The following is a 23,852-nucleotide window of genomic DNA, read 5'->3' as shown; positions in this document are numbered from 1 at the left end:
TAGGGTCCCTGCCATGGGGCAGTGTCCCCTCATGGTGGTTGTCACTGCCGTGGGGCTCTCCCCTCACGGTGGGTGTCACTGCCACGGGGCTGTGTCCCCTCAGGGGAAGGACATGGCGTCCCTGCCATGGGGCAGTGTCCCCTCATGGTGGTTGTCACTGCCGTGGGGCTCTCCCCTCATGGTGGATGTCACTGCCACGGGGCTGTGTCCCCTCAGGGGAAGGACACGGCGTCCCTGCCATGGGGCAGTGTCCCCTCACGGCGGATGTCCCTGCCGCGGGGCTGTGTCTCCTCACAGGGGGATATCGCTGCCACAGGGCAGCGTCCCCTCACGGGGGGATGTTGCTGCCACGGTGGCTGTCCCTCCTCACGGAGGAGGACAGGAGGTCCCTGCCGCGGCGCTGTGTCCCCTCATGGTGGAGGACACGGGGACCCTGCCGCGGGGCTGTGGCCCCCCCCCAGGGAGCTGTCGAAGCCACGGGGCCGCGTCCCCTCACGGTAGGGGAGGTCGACGGCCGCTGCCGTGCCGGACACCCTCCCCTCCGGGCAGCGGGGCCGGGCCGCCGCCGGAGCCGCTCCCCGGGGTGGAGTGGGGCCGCTCCCCGCCGCCGGGCCCTCCCCGCCCCTCGGCTGCCGGGCGTGTCGCAGCGCCGGCGCAGGCCGCGGCGGTGCCCCCCGCCCGCCCGCACTACATTTCCCGGCGTTCCGGGCGCGGCGGCGGCGGCGGCGCCGGGCCGGGCCGCACGGAGAGTGAACGGAGGGGAGCGGGCGGCCCCGGCTGCTGGTGTTGGCTCCGGGGCGGGGATAAGCCGGGCCGGGCAGGGCAGGTGGGTCGGCCCGCCCGCCCGCTCGCTCGCCCGCCGGCCGGCCGCAACCCCATGGAGCGGGGGAAGATGGCGGAGCTGGAGAGCCTGGAGACGGCGGCGGAACACGAGCGGATCCTGCGGGAGATCGAGAGCACCGACACGGCCTGTATCGGCCCCACGCTCAGGTGCGGCCGGGGCGGGGCAGCGGCGGGACCCGGGGGCGGCCAGCCTGGGCGGAGGTTGGGGGGCTCGGTCAGGCTTCGCTTTTCCCTCCCCCCCCCGAAACTTTGAGGCAATGAGGACGTTTTAATTATTATTTCATAGTCGTCTCTGTGAAGCGCTTCCCCCCTGCTTGTCTCCCCGGCCCCGGCGGGGCTGCCCGGGAGGTAGAAGCGCCGTGACGGGGGTGGGGGAAGCTTCGGCCTGTGCCCGGCCTGGGCCGGGGTCGTGAGGTGGCTTCTCCTGCCTGGCTGCGGTGTCAGCTCCTGCGGCGGGCTCTCACCCTCCGGCTCAGACCCCTGAGGGGATCTGAGCCCCCCACAGCCCCTCCGGCAGCTCTGGGGGTGCCCACAGCCCGCTGCCGCCTTCCCCGAGGGGGTGGCTGGTAAGAGAGGAGAAAGGAGGGCATTTTTCTCGCCCTTAGCCTGGAATCTGTCAAAGTTATTCTTGTAAACCCTCGCCTGGCCTTTTTGTTGATTTGCGTCCGCTTCGCAAAAAACCATGGCTAATTGTGAAGCCGTGGGTATGGGTACAATTACCATCCTGATGATGATATGAGTTAATGCCTCTGTTTGCTTAATGGATCCTTTGTTCTCCTATTAAGCATCTTTTCCCAGTGGTTCTTGCAGTATCCTTCAGCTGGGAGAACCCGTTGCTTCATCTGCGTTAACTGCCCAGCTCTCCTCCTGCCCGAGGAGCGCAGATGGGTGTAGCTACGTGCCCAGGAGTGCTGCCCGTTCGGCTTTTCCTTTTCCTTCTGCTCCTTTCCTCGAGTCTGGGTCTGGTGTTTCAGCCTTTTAGGTATTTCTTTGTGATGCCGGTTAGATTTTGCAGCAGTGGCTTCTGCTGCGTTATTAATCTGAAAGATGCGGTAGCTGGCTGTGAAGCTGAAGCCTGTGTCTCATGAGAAATCACTTGATTTTTTAAAGAGTGTGATATTTTAGATGAATTATGCACACCTAAGACCTGTTCTTGCTAGCCAGACCACGTACTGTTAGCATCGCTGTCCTGTTAGAAGCCACGTAATGGATTTGGCAAACTGAGACACCTCATCCCTCCTTCCCCCTCTTTAAAGTAAAGCAGAAGTTCTCCAGAGAACTTTGTATCAAAACCAAAATGCGTTACAGTGCTGAGCCCAAGTGTGTGTGTTATCCTCTGGAAGGTTGATGGTACAAATGGGTAGAGGATATTTATAGCTCATTGTAACCCAATTGATCAGGCTGAGAGGTGAGGAAAGAGAGAGGTGTGTTACCAGAAATACTTGGCTTCAAAATCTAAACGGTTGTGTTATCACTAACTTAAATTCAGGGCTAAACTTTGTTGCTTTTCGTGGCAAGGGGAGTGTGGTGCCTTTTTGCAGGGCAGTGCAGTCAGTTTCACTGTCCTCTTTCAGCTGCTCTGCATCAGCCCAGGAGCTGCTGAACTGGAAATCACAGTGCCAGGTGGGAGTGTTTGGGCATAAACAGGTCTGGAACCTCCTGTCCCACCCCCTCCACAATAGCTCTTCATTTCTTTTCGATATTTAAGTTTTTCAGACTCATGGTTTTAAATGAGTTGCCTGTCTGTCTTTAAAAATAAATGGGTTTAAGCTGTTTGACTTCCAGTGATACTGCAGTGCAGGCACAAAATTAAAACGGGAAAGCTTTGCATTTGTGGAGCAGTAGGACACTGAATTTATCTTGCTATAGGGTTGCCCATTTGTTTATTTTTTTTTAACTTTTTGCAGTTTTCTTTCTGAAGGTCTCCCGTGAAACCTTCAAGGGTAAACTGCATGGCAGGAGATGCTGAGAGTTAGATTTATTAACAAAACTGAAAAAACTGGTTTGAGTGTCTGGGAACTGCCAGAATGAAGAGTGTGGGTGGTTTTTTTCCATTTCATAGAACTAAGTGCAGTTGATCTTGTTTCTTAAGGTTAGATGAAGAGTTGGGCTTAATGTCTATCTTTGCATACCCACAGAAGAAACAAGAATCATAGAACGGTAATAATACGCGTATGGGGCAAAGAAAGGTTTGTGCTTTGCTAGCATTAACTGTGGGAGTCCAGTGGTACTTTATCAGGAGTATTATTAACGATATAAGCATAAGCAATACCTGCTCCAAGGATTTTTAGAGTTGAAACAAGACCAGCTCGGGGTAAACATGATGTGCTGGAGACTCCGGAAAAGAGGATGATGAAACTTTAAAAAAAAGGTGACTCACTTCTTGTAGGCATCATGGAAGAAATGTGTCTTCGGGAGCTAGGCTGGCTTCCCTTCTAGGAACAGCAGTCCCAAAACGCAGTTCAGAAATAGGCTGGACTGCAGGCTCCTGCTGCCAGCGGGGGCTTGTTTGCAGAATTGCAATTTTATCAGTTTCTGCCTCAGCAGAGTGAGATACTCTGACTGCAGATGCTCTGTGTTGTCTTGGCATAGCGCTTAAGGCGGAATTGCTATTATCAGAGGGTGACGGAGGGGTTAAGATGTTAAATTTAAGATCCAACTAATTCATCTGTCTGGGTGGGTTTGTGTCCCACCCATCAGGGAGTACGTTTTCTCTTAGAAAAATAGCAAGTGTAGTAATTCTTGCCCTGGGGCAGGGGAAGGACAAGATGCCTTCTTGAAGTCCCTTCCAGCCCTATTTTTCTGCTCTGTTCTCACTGTGATTCTGGGAGTCAGTGGCATGGGCCGGGACTCCATTGTGCCGGGCGCTGTGCAGATGTGGGACAAAGCCTGCCCCTCCTCAAGGAGAGGAATTTCATTCTAAATATAAAATGGGAGACGAGGGCATGTGAGGAAGCGTTGCAACAGCCTCGGTCTGTGTGATGAGCTGTGCCAGTCTCATGTCTTGCTGCGCTGGTGGCTCTGATGCCATGGAGGTCTCTTCTCTTTTTTTTTTTTTTTTTTTTTTTAATACCTGACAGTGAATGTCATTGTATTTGAAGAAGGACACTGAGCAAGTTCAGTGAGTCTTTGTGGGGATCCCCTCGAGTCTGTGGTGTTCCTGGAATCAAAATAATCCATTTCAAGATGTCTTTCCTGCTATTCAACCTCTACTAATTATATCCATTGCTCCTAATTCCACTTCCTTCTGCTGTTCTAGTTCCTCGTTTTTTCTCTTGTGCTACGTTTCTTGATTTTGCAGAGTATTTTTGGATCCCCTTTCTGTATCTAGGCTTCTAAGAATCACTTAATTCTGCAGGATCAGATAACCTTCTAAGGGAAAAGAAACTCTTTCTCACTTAAAACCACCTCTTGACTAAGCTGTGACACCCAAGTGCTCTAATTTGTATTACACTCAATTGACCAATCAAGTTTGTTGCTCTTTGGTGAGATGTTGTCCACTTTGGCTTTTTTTTTTTTTAAAGTGATGGGAAGCTAGTGATGGACCGTAATATTCGAGCTGCAGTCCCAGAAAGTGAGGATGCTTGCCTCTCTGCCGGGATGTCTCTGTGGTTTCTGATTAAACTTACTCTTTGGGAAAAGGGTAGTCCCTCACTCTGCAAGCTCATACAGCATTTGCCGAGTGCTTGTCCTGAAACATCTCACTGTTACTTTTGATATGTAGAGGTTACTTTTGATATGTAGATATTACTTTATTGCACAGCTGATGCTGTCTTGCTTTCTTCTGTGATTCTATTATTGTCTCCCTTTATTTTAACTTCTCCTTGGCCCTGTGTTTTGTGCTGTAGTCCTAGATTGTAAATGATTGACTCAAACTGGTACAGAATAAAGGCAGGAGAAACAGTGAGATTATCTTGTATGACACCCCATAAATGTGGGCTGTATAACTTCACCCACCTTCCCTGTGCTCAGCCTGTCATCTAAAGGTGAGCTTGTGTGATTATCTGAATTGCTAATAATTTTAAAATGTTCTCAGTTTCAGCCTGCAGATGTTTTGCTGTCCTTTCCCATGCTGCTCTGCAGTGTCCTTTAACACCTGGTGTCTTCTCATGGTTAAAATACAGGCTTGCATTTTCAAGTCACTTCTTCTTTTCAGTTTTACGGCTTGAGCTCTGTAAGTCTATCACTCTTGAAAACCCTTTTCCTGCTCTCAAGCTGCATTTGCAGCTTTTTGAAATTGGTGAAGGATTTTTAAACAGCATTTGATAAATTAAAAAAGCCTCGTCTGGCCACATAGATGTAGTTACAGTATTCTTGTCTCCTCACTGCTTTAGAGGCAGATAAAATTACATCGATACTGTGGTAGTCTCCTGCTTTACACAGAGAGATTGGAGCAGCTCTCTTTTTCCCAGTGTTATAACAGGAATTGCTACTTAATACAGAGATATTTTCTTGGGGGCACAGTTGTTCGTAGCTATGGGTTACGCTCCTCATTACTACGAGTGTACCTTCGCGCTTGGTTCTCCTGCAGTGCAAGTTGCTGGGAAGGTTCAAGATTTCCAAGTGATTGTTCTCTATGGCTGCCTGATTTCATGGTCTGTTATTCTGCCAGCTTTTGTGTCATCTGCAAATTATATCATCAGTCTTTTTTTTTTTTTCTTTTTAGATATATGTTTTCTTTCTAGATTGTTCCTTAGTGGTTGAGATTTTATCAGTTATGTTGGGACTAGTACTTACCTGTGCCCCTTTAGAAAACTGAGAAGTGTTGCATCTCAGGCAGCAATCATCCAGTCTGTGCCTTTATACAGACCTATATTTTTAACAGGAGTTTCATATATGTCTGCTAATTATGTGTGTTCAGAGAGATTACAACGTTGTTTAACCCAAGAATGAAATTAAGTGCACTTGATAGGGTAGCGTTTCTACTTTTCTACTAAGCAGCTCTTGACTGAGATTTAAGTAGGACTGTAATTAAGCTCTATTCCCTAAATCCTTTATCAACTTTTCCATGACCGTGTCTGGGATTAGCGTTGCTCTGGCTGCCCTGGAACTACCTGGCTGACCCGTTTACTGTACTGGCAGTGTGCCACGTTCATCCCCTGCCTATAACCTCCCCCCTGCCCAGGTTCATCTTAAACGACGGAGCTAGAGGTCCTCAACTGCATTTTTCTTAGGATTCTGGGTGTCCTGGCTTGACTGTTTGACAAATAATGTGCTCATTTGGGACTAATGGATATAATTAACCTCATCTCCCACAGGGACATCACCTTAGGTCACTTCTTGCTACCCTCAGGCTCTGGCTGGCTGTATGGGGGTAGCGTTGAGACACCCGAGTTGGATGTGTGGGAGCCAGAAGCGGTGTTGCTGCAGCCCGTCTTGCTGACATTGTTTGGTGCTATCTTGGGTCCTGGCTGGAGCAATGCGACAGTGCAAATAGCAGCAGCTTGTCTGAGATCCTGACTCCTGACCTGGAAGGGGGCATGTTCTCTCGTTTATTTTCTTCTATGGCTTCAGATGGAGCTGAACTGGAACTACTACAGCTCTGTTCCTGTGCCGTTCATGTTTCTGGTGCTGAACTTGGAAAACGGAAGATTTGCTCTTAGACATAAACTTATGGATGGGGTCCAGCAAGCGCTGGGGCCCTTGCTTAGCCCCTCTGAGCTCCCCAGTGTCTCCTTAGCTGAAAGTTGCGGCATTAGTACAAGCCCTGTGGTAAACCTGGTTGGGAAAATGCACCTGGATGGAAAAATAACCCACTAAAACTAAAAAATGTTTTGCTTTAATGCAGTTCTGCTTCAACATGTTTTGCTGTGTAGTAGCACAAATAGTGTTTCCAGCCCTGGGAGGAGGTTGTGAGGGAATGGGAACAAGGGACTTGGTGATGGCAAAAGTCAAGACTGAGCCTTGCTAGGTTTGTAAAAGCTCCATGAGGTTGTCCAGCCAGACACTAACCTGCTGTGTCATTCCTAGTCCATGGTCACGGGCACTGACGTGGGCTTGGTCAAGCTGCCTGCCGTTAAGTGCACATTGCTTCTCGTGGTTGGGGCTGTGGGGTGTATTTTGATGGGCCAGTATTGGCTTAAGCAGTTTCCTCATCTTTCATTGCTCCTCCCAAATGTTGGTGTGGCACAGCATTCCTGTGGGTGCTGAAACACAACCCTCCCTTTTCCCACCTTATTTGAGTTATTTTTTCAGCTGGATCAGTTCGCCCCCACTTCATCTTGGGCTTGTTTTGTGGCTTCCCAGCGTCTAGACTGACACAAGGGATTTGGTGGCAGGGTACCAGGTCTTGGGGCCAGCTGTGCTATGAGACATCTAACGTCCATTAACTTGGACGTGTTCTTCTTCCGTGAGCTGCTTGCAATTCCCTCACCTGGCAGAAGACTGTTTTACTTGGTTGGGGAGTGTAACTGGTTTACGGTGGGTGGGATGAGCATGGAAACCATGACATGTGCAGGAGCAGCAGTCTGAGTCTTCTGGGTTGGGTGCTAAGAATGAAGGCTGGCCAAGCTGGTCCTAATCTTTGCACTTGTGGGTGAGATGAGGATAATGGTCTGTGTTACAGATGTGAAGTGAGGCGTAATGACAGGCGTCTGGCTTAACAGCTTCCTTATTTGTATCGTGGAGTGGAGACGTGAAGATGGTACAGTGTCCTGATTGCTTTCGGGACTACCTTTACTGGTGGTAGGGGGCTGCGATTGCTGCAGTTTGTCCTTCAGCTGAAACTGCCTTGGGTGAGGAGAGGGGAAAGACACCCTGGATCAGCTTTGGGATGAAGTGGACATTCTCTTATACGTGCTGGGGCTGGTTAAGAAGTGCCTGCTCAAGGTCCCAGGCCCAATAAGAATTAAAGAGCATCTGAAAATCAAACACAGTATCTGTAAATATCCCCTGAGGCTGAATACTGTGAGAACCTACGTGTAACAGAGCTAAAACTATACTGAGTTATTGTCCTGACTTTGCACCCTGTAGCTGTGCCATGTGCCACGCTTCCCCTTGGCTCCATGAGGTCCATCTCTACAACTCCCATCCCTTGCTTTACGTACAGTAATTCGTGAAATGCCAACTGCCAGCAAAGCAACACCATGAAGAAATAGTGCAGGCCATCTAGACGCTAACTATTGGCCACAGAGCTTGCTCAGGAAGCTGCTTGGAACAACTGTAAATTGTCTGCTAATAAAAGCCTCGCAGGATCTTTTGAAGCATCTTTCAGCCCATTCTCCTGCCACCCAGATGGGGAAACTGCAATCTCCTGAAAATGAGTCTGGGCCTCTGTTCATATGTACATAATTAAGCGTCTTTTAAAAGACAGTTCATTGCAATACAGCTTGAATTATATTAGCATTCCCTTCTGGTCAGGCTGATGCTGTTCAGCCCCAAGTTTTCTGTTGTGGAGAAAAAAGTATCAGCAACCGCTGCTGTGAAATGATCTGGTATCAGCATTATCAGTCTGTTGGGAGACAGACTGGTCTGGCCTCGTGTGCGGAGGATCGGCAATCTCTGCCTGAAGGTATGCTTTACTTAATTATCTCAGGTTTTATGGGTACTTTCTTGTTTGCAGTGCTAAGGTTCTGTGGACAACTTTGAGATGGTGAATCCTTATAATTCATATAACCATTTTTATTTCAGTCTGCACCCTGATGCATTCTGAAGGGAACAGCTTGCAGGAGTGTACTGTTCAATTATTTATACCTTGTATTTTCTTGGTTTTTCTCGCAGAAGTACATTCCTTTCTGGAATTTAATGAATCACTGTCAAAGGATAGATTATCAAATGGCTGTTCCCGTTCTGTGGGATGTGGTCATGTGTCTGGGTTCTCAGTAGCTTGCTGAATTTATCTTCCTGCTTACTCTCCAAGCACCTCGTCTGCGATAGCAGTATGTGATACAGTGTTGTGAGGTAGTAAGCTAAAAGGGGATATTTCCCTTGAATCGTTAGGGAAAGTTTGCTCTACTAATCTGTCTTGGTGTCTTCTGGAGTTGTCACTGTGTATGACTTAGCAGTATTTCATCTTGAGCTGGCAGCTGACCTTGTCTTTAGAGTTCTCTGCCGTCCTGCCTGTAGAGGATTGCAGAAAAGTAGTAGTAGCTTGGGGACTCGGTTGATTGCCCCTCTGTAGGCAGAGTCCTGTGGCATTTGAGTCTACCTAGACTGTCCTTTCTGCCGTGCTCTTTCTGATTCCACTTTTGGATTAGTGGTTTGAAGGATTTCTGTGTTTTTCTAAAGATAAATAAATAAAATGGTCATTTAGTCCATGGTTGCGGAAGCCTAGTAATACTTTCTGAATCTTTTTCCCAAAGGAGAGCAAACACAACCTTTGAGAAAAAAACTGAAATGACTGGGATTGCTTAATCTAGAGAAGACAAGACAGGCACACAATTCATCTTCAGATGCAGAATAGACTGTTGAGAAGATGAAGAAAAGCTCTTCTTTCATGACTGTGCAGGCTGGGATCTGGACTACAATTGCCGCAGTGGGTATTTAGGATAAATGCAAGGAAGGGCTTTCTAACTAATATTTGAGAAAATGATGAAAATGTTCATACTGGTCACATCAAAAGCTTTTCTTCATTATCTCTGCTCTACGGGTAGTGAGGAGTGGCTGCTTATCAAATGAGATACAGAGCAAATAGACACACACTTCTAGTGTCTTGCAGTCTGCACTTTGGAGACTTTTGGCACGGTTTGTACCAGCGTTTCTCTGTTCAAGAGCTTCCCATGGATCTTTTCTCCATGACTGTCTCATCAACATTTTGGTCTGCTAGTGCTCTCACATTGAAACATTATACAGTGATGAGTTCTACAGTTTAATTGTGCATTGTGTATTCCTTTAGGGTTTAAAATTGTTTGGTTTTTTTTTTTTTTTTTTGGTAGGACAAGGTCTAGGCTGTTATAAAGGATTATGAGAAGTCAGTCTTTTTTTTTTTTTTTTTTTTTTTCCCCCCTGTCTTCCAAGCTGAAGGTTCTTAATAAATTCATTCTATTCTCCTGGTAAAGCTGTTTTGAATTGCTCATTATCCCTCTTCCTTTTCTTGGTGTCTTTTGTCAAGCAACTATCACCTTTTTGCGATGATGCTGAAAAGGTCAGAGCTGCACATAGTGATCAAGATGCAGATTCACGTCTTGAGATGTGTTAAGTGGCACAGTGATGTTTTTTGCTTTGCTTTCTCTTCTTTTACTTGCAGTCTCTGTGGTCTGAGCCAACACTTCTGACAATATAGCCACAATACCGCTGGCATCTCTCCTCCTCAGTGGTAGTAGTTAATTTGGAGCCCCTCGCTGTTGGTGTATTATAAAGGGTTTGTCCCCTGTTCCTCCCCTGCAAGCGTCCTGCTTTACGCTGCTGACGCTTAGCTTTATTTGTCGTTTTGTCACCTGATACTCAGTGTTGTAAGATCCTTTGCAGCTTTTTGCTCTGGAGTTAATCCAACTGAATAGTTCTGTGTCCTCTGCAAAATGTCATCTTGATGTTCACCCCTTCTCCAAACCACTGAGAAACACACTGAACTAGAGGAACATCAACCATCTGTTTTTTCCTTTGAATTTTCGCAATGCTTTTAACATTCAAGTGCGTTAGGTTGACCAGATCCCCGTTGTTAACAAGTCTGACTCCTTCAAAGAGTGCTAGTGAAGAAGATGTGTGAATGCCACCCAAAGAAGCTGTTGTCTCCTTCGCTGTATTGTACTTTTTACATGTTTGCTAACTATTTCATAAAAAAGACTTCTACTTTGCCCAGTCACGTTTAGTGCTCTGTAGCTTGCAGGATTCTTCACGCGCTGCAGAAGCCACTAAAGAAATTGGTATCGTGTTTTCCATCTTCCACTTCTCTCGCGGTAACCACAATATTAGCGATAGGTTGTTCGTGACCTGGTGTTTGTGGCCTGGCAGTTTTATGTAACACACCTTTAGTGTTCTGGAGCAAACACAACTGTTCATTTTACTGAGCTGGTCTAAGCATCTTCTATTAACTTCTCAGTCTGCAGCAGCAGGAGAAGTTTCGGGGTAGAAACTCCTTAGTCCCATCCATGGGATGCAGTAAGGCATTTTTCCAGCCATTCCACGGTAGAAGAGTTTTCCTGAAAAAGCTCCCACTCCCTTGCTTGCTCTGGCAGGTTTCCTGCTGATGATGTTTGAAGGAGCTACTAGTTTTTCATGTATTAACTAATTAGCTTTTCACATGTCTTTTTTTTTGCATGGATTATTTTGCATGTGTGCTTAGCTTGCTTGAATTTGCGAGTTGGAATATTTTCCTTTTATTCCTTGAAAGTCTCTTTTGCTGTTGAACCATGGTGGCTGAGGGGGATGTGTGTGTGAGAATGTTTAAAGCCTTTTTTCATAGTTAGTATACTGCTGCCTTAGAGCACATAAATATGTCTTTTAAGCAGTTTCATTGCCACCCACAAGCATTTAATACTTCTAGCTGTTCCTTTTTAATTTCCTTTTTGGGTTAGGGAAGAAATGAAGCAGCACGCTGTTTTTCTTCTTTGTAGTGATATGCGATGGTAACGGTTTTCTTCCTGCTCCCACAAAGATGCTTGATTTGGGTGTTTTACCCCAACTGTTGCAGAGAGCTCATCATTAATTCTGAACCCTTCAAAGAGCTGGAGCAGAAGTACTTTCTTCTGTAGGTTGTCCTGACTCTCTTCTAACAAGATCCTTCGGCAAACTTAAAACCTTAATCTTGGCACGGCTCCCTCATTTGCCTACAGAGCGTCTTGGCTGACGGGTTTGAAAAGTAGGGTAGACATACGTCTGTCAGTAGTGGGTTAGGGAAGGGTGACCTTGCGGTGTGGACTGAAGTGGAGAAGGTGGCTTCTGGAAATCCCTTCCCTGTGAATCAATAGGGTGCTTGACTTTGCCTTCATTGGTCTGTCTGGTCATGAGCTGAGGTCCAAAACCAATAGCTGGGCTGGCCGTGATGTCCTTTCAGTAGTAGGTGGTGCTATGCAGCATGCTCCTCTGCCCATCGTAAATTTAGTATGGTAGTTTTGTGGGGATCAGTATGTCTCTAGCTTTCTGCTGAAGCTTGCCTTACTCTGCTTGTGCAGACCAACCGCCTCATGTGTGTGACACTCGTGGTGTTTCCAGTAAGCACGTGTCTAAGTTTCTGGGGAGAGTTTGTCCCACTCTCACTGGGTTTGTGGAGTCACCGGAATGGCTCTTCTCAAGACCGTGCTGCCACCGGAGCAGTTCTTTCAGCCTGGCTTTGGCTGCTGTCCTTTGTCAGCCCTTGCGAGGGCAGCAAGCTGCGGGCTGGGTTAACTGTTCTGCTGGACACTGTCCTTTGTCAAGGTGGTTCCACCTCCAGTGCCACAGGTTAGGTGCCACAGTTTGTTGAAAAATCTGAAATCGGGAGTCCAGGCTTTTTGACTTCCTGTGGCCACACCTTAGGAAGTAACATTTTTTAATAAAATCTCTAGATGCAGTTTTAGGTCCTCCTGAAGACTTGTTTCTTTGTGATACCCAGCCTGTTTTCCAGGTGCCGTCTGCCTTGCAGAAGTGATGGTGCACACTGTGCCTGTCTGCTGGAACTTCCTCTCTCTGCTTCCAAATCCATTTTGGTTTGGAAAATCAGTCTATGGATAATTAGCTCTCCTGCTTGGTTGGCCTTAGGGCTGGCAGTTTGCTCAGGCAAGACACATGTGCACACTGATTTGTGCTCTTTCAGTCACTTAGACACAAAGCAGCTGAGCAGCATTAGCTGGGGCAGAACAGCAGGTGAGCAAATCCTCTGCTTCTGCTCTTCTCAACTGTGACTATTAAGAAAGCTGAGGATGAGGCTAATCATAATCCTGCTTTTTGGGGTAGACTGATGCCTTTGGGATTTTAAACTGCAGGCGGCAGCGACGGAAAGGTCCAAATCTGCAAAGGTGATCGTTTTCTTCCTGAAATCCCTGTGGCATGTTTATCTGACCTGTTTTTTAATACTTTGCTTCTGGCCTGAACATCTAGTGGGTTGTGAATGTGCCCAGTGTTGTCACTGGTGCGTCAGGAGCAAGGAAGTAAGGGCACCCTGTGCATGGGGAGAGGCTTTTAAGGGTGTTCTGGAGACCAACTGACCTGTCTGTCCAATGTCCTTGTGTCCGAGCAGGACTGTCACAGAGCTGATTTCACTTTGCATTGCCCGCTCTGGGTGCGGTGACTTGTCCTACACAATAGATAGCAGTGCCATGAGCACACATGTCCTTGCATGCCCCAGCTGGGTGAGGAGGAAGCCTGAGGATCTGCCCTTGGGTGTATTAATAGATGAGGATTTAGCTCAAGAGTTGTGTGATGAGCTGTGGCTTGGGTGTCTTAGACTCATAATCAGCTCCTGTCCCAGTGAAAGAAAGTGTTTCTTGTGTTCCTGAAAATCCAGAACTGACATGTGACTCCTTGAGCTCAGGTGTCCCCACGGTTGCTGCTGCTCATTTTGGAGATGCTGTGCTTCGCTCTTTCTGCCAAGAGGGTGAGGGTGCTGGTAGAGCCGCAATAACCTCCTCTGCACCTCTCTCCCTGGGCCAGCCTGCTGATGATTTATATGCGTCCCGGATGAGCTTTTTTTTTTTTTTTTTCCATCTCAGTGCTGAAGTAATTCCTTGCCTCCCTTTCTGCGACAAATAAAGCTCCAAACGTCTCTCCCAAGCTGCTAGCTGGCTGCACTCCCCCCATGCAGTACCTTCTGCGGATGTTAGGGCCAAGGATACTGACACAGCGGAGCAGGGTGTGTGGCTGTGACGGATGCTTAGCTATGCGCCTGCTTTGAGTTTCAGGCTCGCAAGAGTGAACAAACAAAATCTCCTCCTTAAAATCTGTCAGTGTTGTTAAGAGATTTGCCAGGTCTTCCATAAAAGGTTCACTGAGAAGCCAAGTGGTGGGTTTTTTTTGTGTGGTGTTTTTTTTTTTTTTTCCTGTGGCCATCCAAGAGGAAGAAAAGGGGAAAAGATGAGTGTAAGGAGCATTTTTTCCTCTCTCTGCCGAGTAATGAAAAGCTTGAAAGTAAGATAAGTTGCTGGAAATGTGGAGGCAGCTCTTCGCAGTGTTTCGGGTGATGGACATGGCTGTAGACTTTGCTTTCACGCTGATGTCTTGAAGCCCAAGTGGATGTGAACTTCCTTACCAGTAGATGCAATCTCCCAGAAGATGGTACCTATTAACAGGATATTTTCCAAATGTCACTGTTCATAAGCTAGCCTTTGCTTTCCCTCTGGGTGGATGGTTGTTAGGAGCTAGAGAGAGTAAAGACAGTTGAACCATCTCGTGAATCCTTTTCCTTCTTTGTCTGCCCAATTTGGAGAAAATTGGACACCAAAAGATTATAATCTGACTTTGTTAGAGAAACTATGCCCTTCTTGAAAGACTGTTAAATATATTGGTATTGTTCTCAGCTTGCCTTTTCCTGACAGTTAACATAATCTGATGCTTCCTTTATAAGTTGGTATGGTGAAGCTGAGCTGGGTGGCCTGTGCAGGTGTGGAGAAGACAACCAGAGCTTGTGCCCTGCAGTGGGAGGCTGCTGGAGGACACAGAGCTGGTGAGGTGGTTATGACTGTGTGTGAGTAAGAAGGGTTTGGCCAGGGTTGGGGCAAGGTCCAGGAGCAGAATGCTGATGCGGGTTACGGGATGTTAGGTGAACAGGCTGAATGAGTGATCTAGTCTTGAGGTGGAAATGGAGGAAGCTGGTGGCTTTTAAATTCAGAGTGAATTTACATATGGTCTTGGCTTATAAACCAGTCTTGTGGGGTCTTCCTGCGCGAGTGAGATGTTGCCTTTGGTAGAAATAGAAGCTCCATGCTCAGCTTCTTTGGTAAGGACATATGATCCCAGATTAACCCTTTAAGCTTACAGACTTGGTTGCTAATCACATCTTAAAAGGAGGCTAGAGATCTGCTCACCATGAATTCATTGTGAATCTTCTGGAACCATTTTTCTCTCAAATCAGAGAGTCTTCCTTTGTTCAAAATGATGTACACCTGTAGAGACTTTCTGTGGCTTCAGGATGAAGTAACATGTTTATGGGGCTTTTCAAGGTTACAGTCACTTTTCTGTGCTGCAGGAAAGATGCAGGACTGTGAGAACAAAACATGTTCCACTGGAGCCAAAGACCCTGATTGGGAGTAGGAGCCCGGCTGTGCTGTGCACTGTCATGAGGACGGTCTCTGTCCTGATGGATGGTCATTCTTCAGTGTCTTGTGATTTTGCCTATTTACTTCTATAGATTCTTTTAAGCTTAACAACAACACCCTTTTGAAGCAGTAGAAGAGCAGTTAATTGATAGGTTATGTCCGTGAAATGTCCATGTCCTCTCATGAAGAACTGAGATCAGACTTGTCCTGTTACTTGGCCAAGCAACTTCAGCTGAAGCATCTGTCCTGGAAGGAGAGTCTGGGAATTTCACATGATATGTTTGGGGAATACACATTTTCCTTCTTAGTTTCTTCTAGAACTGAACTGAGATGCCAAAAGCGTTTCAGCTAGTGAGCAAAATGGCAGCGTTTACTGTGGCTGCGTGGTTGTGTTGGTGATACCAGCTAGTTTGGAGGATAACTGGAATGGCTGGTGTAGGTACACAAACACATATATGTGTGGCTGTGCTCTAACTGTTCATGCTGTGCTCGGCATCTATTGCCTCTGAAAGAAATACTTGGTAGATGGTTCACCTGCCTTTTGCCTCCTGTTCTGAATAATCCCACGTGCTGCTATCATGCTTTTATTCTAAAAAGTTAATAAATGTCTGGGAAACTTAATAATTTAAAGTCAGAACTCAAATTCAAGTTAAAATGCTATGGCTTCTGGCTTGCGTCTTGTAGCCCAACACAAACTGGGGAGTATTTTGCCTGTAGGAATTGAACTGGCTGTTCGGGGTAGCCGTAACCATAAGCTGTGTGGGCTCCAAGGGCTGCTCTTTACAACAAAATGTGGGGAGCTTGGCTATCTCACCTTGGAAAGGCGCAGTCTGTGTTACTGACTTTCTTCTGCTCTTCTGCCCTGGGTGCTCTCACTGAAACTGAGTCAATCTTCCAGTTTTAGGTGGAATCCATCAGACTTATTTGATGTTATTTGACTTTCTTTGCATTTAAGTGCTGGAGAAACCCCAGTCTGAGCTTCTCCTTAGATACTGCACTCCCATGCAGGACTATAGCAAACTTCTCTTTAGGAAAATGACTCTTTGGCCTTTCAATATATTAAAGGGGACATATAAGAAAGATGGCAAGAGACTTTTTACCAAGGCCTGTAGTGACAGGACGAGGGGCAGCGGTTTTAAACTGAAAGTGGGTAGATTTAGATTGGACGTAAGGAGAAATCTTTTAAGCTGAGGGTCGTGGGACACTGGACCAGGTTGCCCTGAGAAGTTGCGGATGCCCCATTTCTGGAAAGTGTTCAAGGTCAAGCTGGATGGGCCTTTGAGCAACCTGATGTAGTGCAGGGGAGTTGGACTAGATTATCTTTGATGGTGTCTTCCAACCCAAACCATGCTATGATTCTATAAAACAAAGCAACAGAGGCTAAAGCCCTGTAGTGACCGTTATCTTTGTGGTTGCTCCTCTGAATTAGCACAGCATGGCATGTTATGGTCCTGGTAAGATTTTTTTTTTTTTTCTTTCTTTCTTCCCAGTGCAAGCTGGAAATGTTGTAGCTGGGCTGGGAAGTGTGTATTGTGTTAGTCCAAATAGATGGGGACATTTATGTTCTAGACAAGACAAACTGGAAATTGGAGTTTTCCAATTTGTCCTGTACTTGTGGTCTGTGCTGCAGGTGTGGGTTTCTCTAGCAGTCCCTGGGAATCTGTGTGGCACCCACCGGTGACCAAAAATGCATGCTGTGGTGGCTGAAACCGCCTGCTATCAGCGGGGTAACACAGGCAGGATACAAATAAAATAATAAATTATTGATATAAATTTTTTATTTTTTGGTAAGCCAAAGCAGGTCTGGGGCCATGCAATACTAATAGGTGGGTTGTTCCTCTGTGTCCGCCTTCTCCTACCTGCTGGCAACTTTTTGTAGTGAAATTGTGTTGTTAAGAACAAGGTCTTTGTTTTGAATTTATCCATTGACAAAAAAACCTCTGCCAAACCAAAAACTTCTTTCTATATACTCTGTCATATGTTGGTCCTGCTTGCTTGCTTCTTGGTTCGGAAGCAGCAACTAAAAATGAACATCTTTTGTTGGTATTGTGCCATGAATTGTTGCGTGCCAGACAAACTTGCATGTACTTTATTTTGGAGAGAATTCCAAAATAGGTGCTGGAAGGGAACTTGGTAGATGACACATCCATGGATTGCAGTAAAATATGTCAGGGGTGTTTGTGTTTTTATAAAAGCCTCACATACTATTGTGTGTCTTAAAGGGAGTTCACTCTTTTGGCAAAAATAACTGTAACAGGAAAAAACCCACCAGTTCTTTTATTATAATTGTATGGACCTGTCCATTTATTTGTCTGCACTTAATCTTCATTTGTCCGTTTGCTTGATTTTATTTTTTAAACTAACTATATGAAAGTCTGAAGTTAAGAACAAAACATTCTCTCCTGGGAAATGCAATCTAACTTCATTCCTCTCTGATTCTCCCAAATAATAGAAATCCATGCAAAATAACCTTGAAATGAAGTTGTGTTTTGTTCTTTTCCTTAGAAACAGCTGTCTGTTGGAGATATAGGTGAGGTCAAACACTGGTTTTCTAACGACTAGATCCAAAGCACTGGGAAATGCCCTGTAGCTGGGATGCAGTGTGCAGCTTTGTTTGGACTTCAGGCTGGTTTCTTTAGGTTGCCCTTCTTTAATGGATCTCTGTGTCTTGTCCAGCACAAGATTTTGGTCATGCAGGTTAAAAGCATAATCACAGTTATTTTTTCCTGAGCATTTTTAGTGCTGATGCTCAGATTTGGGTCTGGTACAGATTCATCTGAAGTGTAATACGCAGGATGCTCAGTTAGAGTCTGAGGTTAACTAATCCACACTGGGCTAGTTAGGCAATGCTTTCATTTTTATTGGAAACTATAAGTAACAATAATAAATGACAATTTAGTTAGAAGGGCAGTATATGAGGGACATAGGTCCCTTATGCTCCCTGATTGTAGTCAAAGTCCTAAATCTTTAAGAGGTAATAATAACAAAACCATGTTAAAAATGTATAATTACACACATGGATAAAACTGCAGTGCAGAGGCTGCGAGCAGTGGTGAGGACAGAAAAATAAATGGAAGCTGGAAATAAAAGCAGGAAGTGCAGGTTAAGAGTCAACCTGGCTTGGCCCAAGTGACGTTTATTTGAAAAATAACTTGCCTTTGAGTGTCTGGCAGTGTACACAAAAATAAAGCTCCTTGTCAAGATGAGAATATAATCCAAAACAAAGAGTCCTGATGGGAACAGAGCACTTGAAAGGTACTGCCAGCGGGAATTTCTTGTAGAAATCCAGTTGCTTTTGTATTTGCACCCTCTGTAACTTGTGATACGCGCTGGGTCTAAGGACTAGGCATGTACCCACTGCTCTGCCCGCAGCCTCTGTGCTGCAGGGCTCAGCACCCTCAGATCTTCAGCTTGCTTTCTGTGGGGCAGGCAGGAGTGGGGCAGGACCTGAGGAGAAGGGAAGTCAATGCTGAGAGATGGGACAGGGTAGGAGAGAGGTCCAGAGAAAGGAAACCACCTCTTGAGATTGAGATTGTCTGAACGTTTCACCTGCTAGCTGAATGCTGCGATGCTTGTAGCCCCAAAATGTGCTGTTAATTGTCTCCTTGTGCTTCCAAGTCTTGACTGAGAAGATGTTTCCTCTGAGATCCGCGTCCAAGTTCAGCCTCAGAAATGGAGTTTGTGGTGAGAGCAGCAAGACTGCCTGGCGGGTAATTTCTCAACCTTCTAAAGCAACAAAACACAAAGCTGCAGAAAGCAAGCTGAAACTGCTGTTCAGATTAAATTGCCCCCAGCTTAGTTTATTTTATGTGCGTTTTCTCTATACAAAGTACACATGCATAAATTCAAACAAATGTGCTTTGCTGAAAGGCTGTGAGTTTTTTTTCATGTTGGAGTGGAATATACTCGTCTGAGTTACAAGTCAGAAGAGGAGAATGCTGCTTTCTGTATCTTAGGCTAGCAGTACGTTATATTGTAAGGTTCTAAGGAGCAGTCCTGCAAAGGCTAGTTCAAAAACCAAGGTGTTTATATTCTTCTGCATAATCTGTGTGACACTTAGGAGTGCTTTAGCAGGTCTTATTCTGTCTCTGATGTCTGTCACTCAGTCTTCTGGGGGACCATCCCCTTCCACAGGGCTTGCAGCTGCAGCTCTGCTGAATAAATTGACAGATGCAGCACTCTTATCGCTGCAAGCAGTGTGAATATCCCCATTTTCTGCTCTATTTCTTGGGAGAACTAGCAAAATACATGAAAAGTCACAGGACTGTGAGGTATCAGCTGTTGTGTATAAAGGTATTTTTCCTCAGTTCTCTGAATTTGTGGAGGTTTGATGCTAGCATCCCTGCAGTCTGCAACTCTATCCTTGGCTAAGAGAAATACAACCAGGTGGGGACTGTGCAGATGCTCCAGCCTGGCCCCATCGGTGCAAAGACCGAAGGCTGTCCCAGGGGTGCTGATAACACGGTCTCCTTTGGTCTCTGCTGAAATCACCGCAATTACCGTGTCCAGTGAGAGGGTTTTGTGACCTGACCATGTGCTCACTGGGGACTGGACTGAAAACCCAATAAACACTGTGATAACCACTCTTAAACATTAGAAATGTGAGCTGGTTCGGGAAGGCAAAATACAGAAAAACACTTCTGTCCTATTCTCAGTTGAGTGAATCGTTGCCCAGGGATGACTTTCTTCACTAAAATCTGTGTTTTTTCAGTATTTCTTATTTCTTGGCCACTACTTGCAGTATGTCTGTGTGAATGGGATGTTTGCATCCAGTCCTTTAGCTGATATTGCTGTAGTGGGCTGGGTGTTAATGGTTTTCCAGCAGAAGCACATTACTAAGTGTCAAAACTTTAGAGTTTTTTTTACTGTGTTTGCTCAGAAAAGGTATAATAAAGGAGCAATTTGTTTATTTTTGGTGTGTGATTGGCCAGGAGTTTTGGAGAAGCTAGCTCTCCTCGGTGGGGAGGGATAATACAAACAGATAAATTCCCATCCAGAAACTGAAAAATGCCATGAAAAATCCAGTGATTTAACATTGGCAGAGATGCAGAATAAAAATGTGCTGTATTTAGGGTAATTGCATTTTGGAATGTGTTCTCTGAAAGGTTTTTTGAGTTTTAAATATATGATTTATGGTCTGCTTGCCCACCGTCTGGCAGGAGGGAAAGAAGTAGGTGTGTTTCTGGAAGCTTGCAGGCTGGTCTGTATGTTCATTCTGGCAGGGTTGGTAATTATTGGTCTGTTAATTTGTGGTGTTCAGGAGGTGTCGTTTAAACTGAGCAACATGAAAATTCAAAGATAAAGCAGCTGTGCATGGGAGATGTCACAGGGACATCTGTGTGAGGTCCTTGGCGCCCATCGCTTACAACAAACTCTCCTGCATCTGTCTGTTGTGGGATTTTTTCATACTTCCCAGCATCTCTTGGTGGTCCATGTATGAGATTAGATAGACTGACTCTCCTATGCTGTGGCACACAAACTATTTCAAATTCAGAAATAATTGCCTTTCTGGAACCAATTGGTCTGACACCACTAAACCAAAACTCTGAGGTATTTAATTAATGTGAGAGCAAACAGGTTGCTTTTATTTTTTATTCTTTTTAAAGCGCATTTGCATCTTTAAAATAATGAGGCATTCCAGGCATTTCCCCATTCCTGGTGGGTTGTTTCCTCTTCCGTCAAGAGGATTTGGACACAAGAGGAACTGTTCAATTCTGACACCGTGACTCAAGGCCTCCCTCTTCTATCAAGTTATATATATGGTTTTATACAACTAGATTGTTAAATCTCTGCTGCAGGCCCTTCAAGTGAATGCTTCTCCTCCCCTTCTATTTCCTGGCCAGTAGCAGTTTTATTTTTATTTTCTTAAGACCACAGCAGTGATCATTCATTAGGTTAATCCATAGTGTTACCTCCTTGTTTGTCCTGTTACTTGTTTAATGCAATCGAATGTCAAGTTTTGCACCTGCTCCAAGTTTTGTGGTTTCCAGCTGTTACATATAAACCTCATATCTACATGTATATATATGTATGTATATATATTTTGGCCATTGTCTGCAGGTGCTGCAGAGGCTGACCCTGCTCTTGGCTTCGGAGGTGTGCTTTTCCCACGTGAAATTTCAGTAGATGATGTTTCTTTGAAGTCCTCCCCATCCTTGTTTGCAGGCTGAAGCACAAGCTGGAAGGCTGTTTTTCAATTAGACAGACTTTCCGCTGATCTTTAATGAGCTCTTGGCATGCTTTTTTGAGTCTTCTTAATGTGGATTGTATTTTTAGAGCAGCTCATGCTTGAAGCAGCTACAGCCGTGTAAAGATAATTCCTCAGTCGTGAGCTTCACCGTCTGAACTAGCTGAAAATAGCTGTTCCCAAGGGGTGGGTGGAGGAGCACGCGTGTGCGAGCGGCCAGCTCCGTGCAACTGCTCTGGTGACCTGTGTGTCTGTTCACTTGTATGCTTGGGAACCGCGTGGGGAGAGATTATATGGGGAGTTTGCTGTTTCTTTGGCTTTTGTGGTTGTTTTTTTTGGTTGGTTTGGGTTTGTTTGTTTGGTTTTTTTTTGTTTTTCTTTTTTTTTCTCCACAGCCAGGATGGATAAAGTGGGCTGGGAAAGCCAAGGGATGATTTGGGGACCTGATTCAGGTTTGGAGATGGACAAAACTAGGAGCTCCCAAATTTTGTTGCTATGTCCCTGATGTGTATATACTATACCATCTCTCCCTGAGCTATGCTAGGGTTGCACTCCCGGCCTGTGGCACAGGGAATGGGCTTCACTGTAGCTGCGGTCTGTCCTTTACTATCTAGGGTCACCGTGGATAGTTTTCTTTTGACAGGCAGACTGCCTCACCGGGACTTCAGTCCAAACCTAAGGTCTTCTGTAAAGGCAGGACCTGCTTTAATTTGTCCTTGACTGCCATCAAACTGATCTTAAGTAGACCAGTGGGTCCTTTCAAAGCTTTGAAACATGCCTTAAATTCATACATCTTTGTGCTGCAAGGCACCCATTTCGGCTGGCGTTTCCACACGGAGTGTGCAAGCCCGGGCGGCTGCTGGCATGGGTGGGCAAGAGGGACAAGTCCCTCTACAAGCCAAGAAGGTGGAACTCATAGTCGATTGTCTTGATCTAATCAGGAGCCCTATTTTTATACATCCTGTGCCGTGTGTGTGGTTTTTTTTTTCCTTTTTCTTTTTTTTTTAAATCGAACCGGCATACTATGGTGTTTTTCCCCTTGCCCACTTCCCAAACAGGAAAAGTCAGGACTTTATTTTTTCCTCTAAAGGAAGACTTCTAAACTGCTGCTGAACAGCACCCATATTTTGACAAGCCAAAGGTGTGAATATATGAGAGATGGGGTTTGGCTCTTTAATCTTCATGTGGGACGGGGCTTAAATCTCTTCCGCAGGATGTGGTTCATGAAACTCCCTCAGTGGTGGTTGCTGTCTGCTGCCACCTTTGCTGTATGTTGGCTTGTAGGTGAAGTGGCTTTGCAAGCTGATCTTTGTGGGGAAAATACCCTGGGATAAGAGGGTTCATTTACAGTTTAGAGTGATGATGTGCGTCTGGCAAACTGCTCTTCTGTTGGGGCACTGCTGGATTATCACAAGGGAAATCAGTCTTACCCAAAAGGATCACAAACCAAATATATGGAAGGTGTGTTGGGAGGGGATGTAGCCACAGAGAAGATCCCCTGTTCTACTCTAGCACCCTTTGCCTTCTCGTTTCCCTGACTAAAATGATGATAGAGTTGCAAACTGATTTAAATCCCACAGAGGAAGCGGTTTGTGTGCACCCTATTTGGGCTGGATTAGGTGTTCGTGGATGTAGTAACCTCAGAACGATTCCGCCTGCTTTGGGAATTGCTGGGCTGCTTTATAGCATGTGTTTATGAAGGCGATCCGATGGCCACGATAGCCCCTCCTGGCCTGGAAATGTCTGGGTCGCGTGATAACGAGCAGCTTTGCAGCCCTGGGGCTGAAGAACAGATTTAAGAGCGCAGCGTTGCATGTGGTCCATCGTGTAGGGCTCGTTGCTGGAGGCAAAGCACCCTGCAAAATAGAAAAGCTTTGTGCATAATTTCTTTGTTTTCTACGTGTGTGTTTTTTTTTCTTCTTAATTTCCCCTTTGGGGACACCAAGGTCCTTTGAAGCAAATTGGCTCAAGGCCTGAGACATTACATGTTGCCTTTTTAAAATTCCTTTTGCACTATCAGTTGGACACAGCATCCTTCACTTCCTGTCCTAAATAGCTGCAGAGAGTTGCTTTGTTCTGCCTTAGCGATAGCTGTGTTTTGAGTAGCACATGAAGCTGAAATCCGAAAACTCTCTAGGAACCCTTGAGAGGTGCTCTCCATCATTTGGGGCTATTAGTGTTACTCTGTTAAATGCACTTGTGTGTTTTGTTTTTAGTGTAATTCTGTTAAATGCACTTAAAAAAAAATAATGAGCTGCTTGCATTTTGAAATAGCTTGGTGGTTTTGACATCTATTGCGGGAGGCTTGCAGCTGTGCAAGCTCAGAGCAATGATGAACGAGTGGTGCTTCTACATCCATGCTGTTTGTTGTGATGTTTTATAAAGTTTGAGTGTTGGGTCCCAGGGTTCTGCTTGGGGAGCATTGAGCAAGGGGAGACTGAGCCTGGGAGCTGTCTGGGTTGAAGGGTTGATAAGGTTGAAGAGATTACTGCTGAGATCATAGAGATGGAGGTGGAACAACGAAGATCAGCGCCTGGACCAAGGCACCGAAATGGTACCTTTGTTTAAAGGTAGCACAAGAGCAGCCCTAAAATAGGTAACTGCTTTTGGTCAGCTGAATAGTCCGGTCAAAGTACCACCTACATTGTTCTGTAGATCTGCCCTATCAGTCTAGTGCTACATATTACTATGTTTGTGGCTGTAGTCTTTTAGCTGGA

At 45.8% G+C, this 23,852-nt stretch overlaps 1 protein-coding gene across 6 annotated transcripts in view; it reads left to right on the top strand.

Moving 5' to 3' along the window:
- The first annotated feature begins 683 nt into the window (after positions 1-683).
- EXOC6B (exocyst complex component 6B) overlaps positions 684-23,852 on the top strand; it is a 307,343-nt gene continuing 284,174 nt past the window's right edge. For all 6 annotated transcript variants that reach the window (XM_075042264.1, XM_075042035.1, XM_075042433.1 and 3 more), the window contains exon 1: positions 684-990. In XM_075042264.1, coding sequence (XP_074898365.1) covers positions 878-990 — 113 coding nt within the window. In that variant the 5' untranslated portion in view covers positions 684-877. The remainder of the gene's footprint in view (positions 991-23,852) is intronic.

This window comes from Buteo buteo, chromosome 1, assembly GCF_964188355.1.
Source record: "Buteo buteo chromosome 1, bButBut1.hap1.1, whole genome shotgun sequence".
In the NCBI taxonomy this organism is placed as follows: Eukaryota; Metazoa; Chordata; class Aves; order Accipitriformes; family Accipitridae; genus Buteo; species Buteo buteo.
Note: the sequence above shows the minus strand (reverse complement) of the source record. Positions and strands in the feature narration are given on the sequence as shown.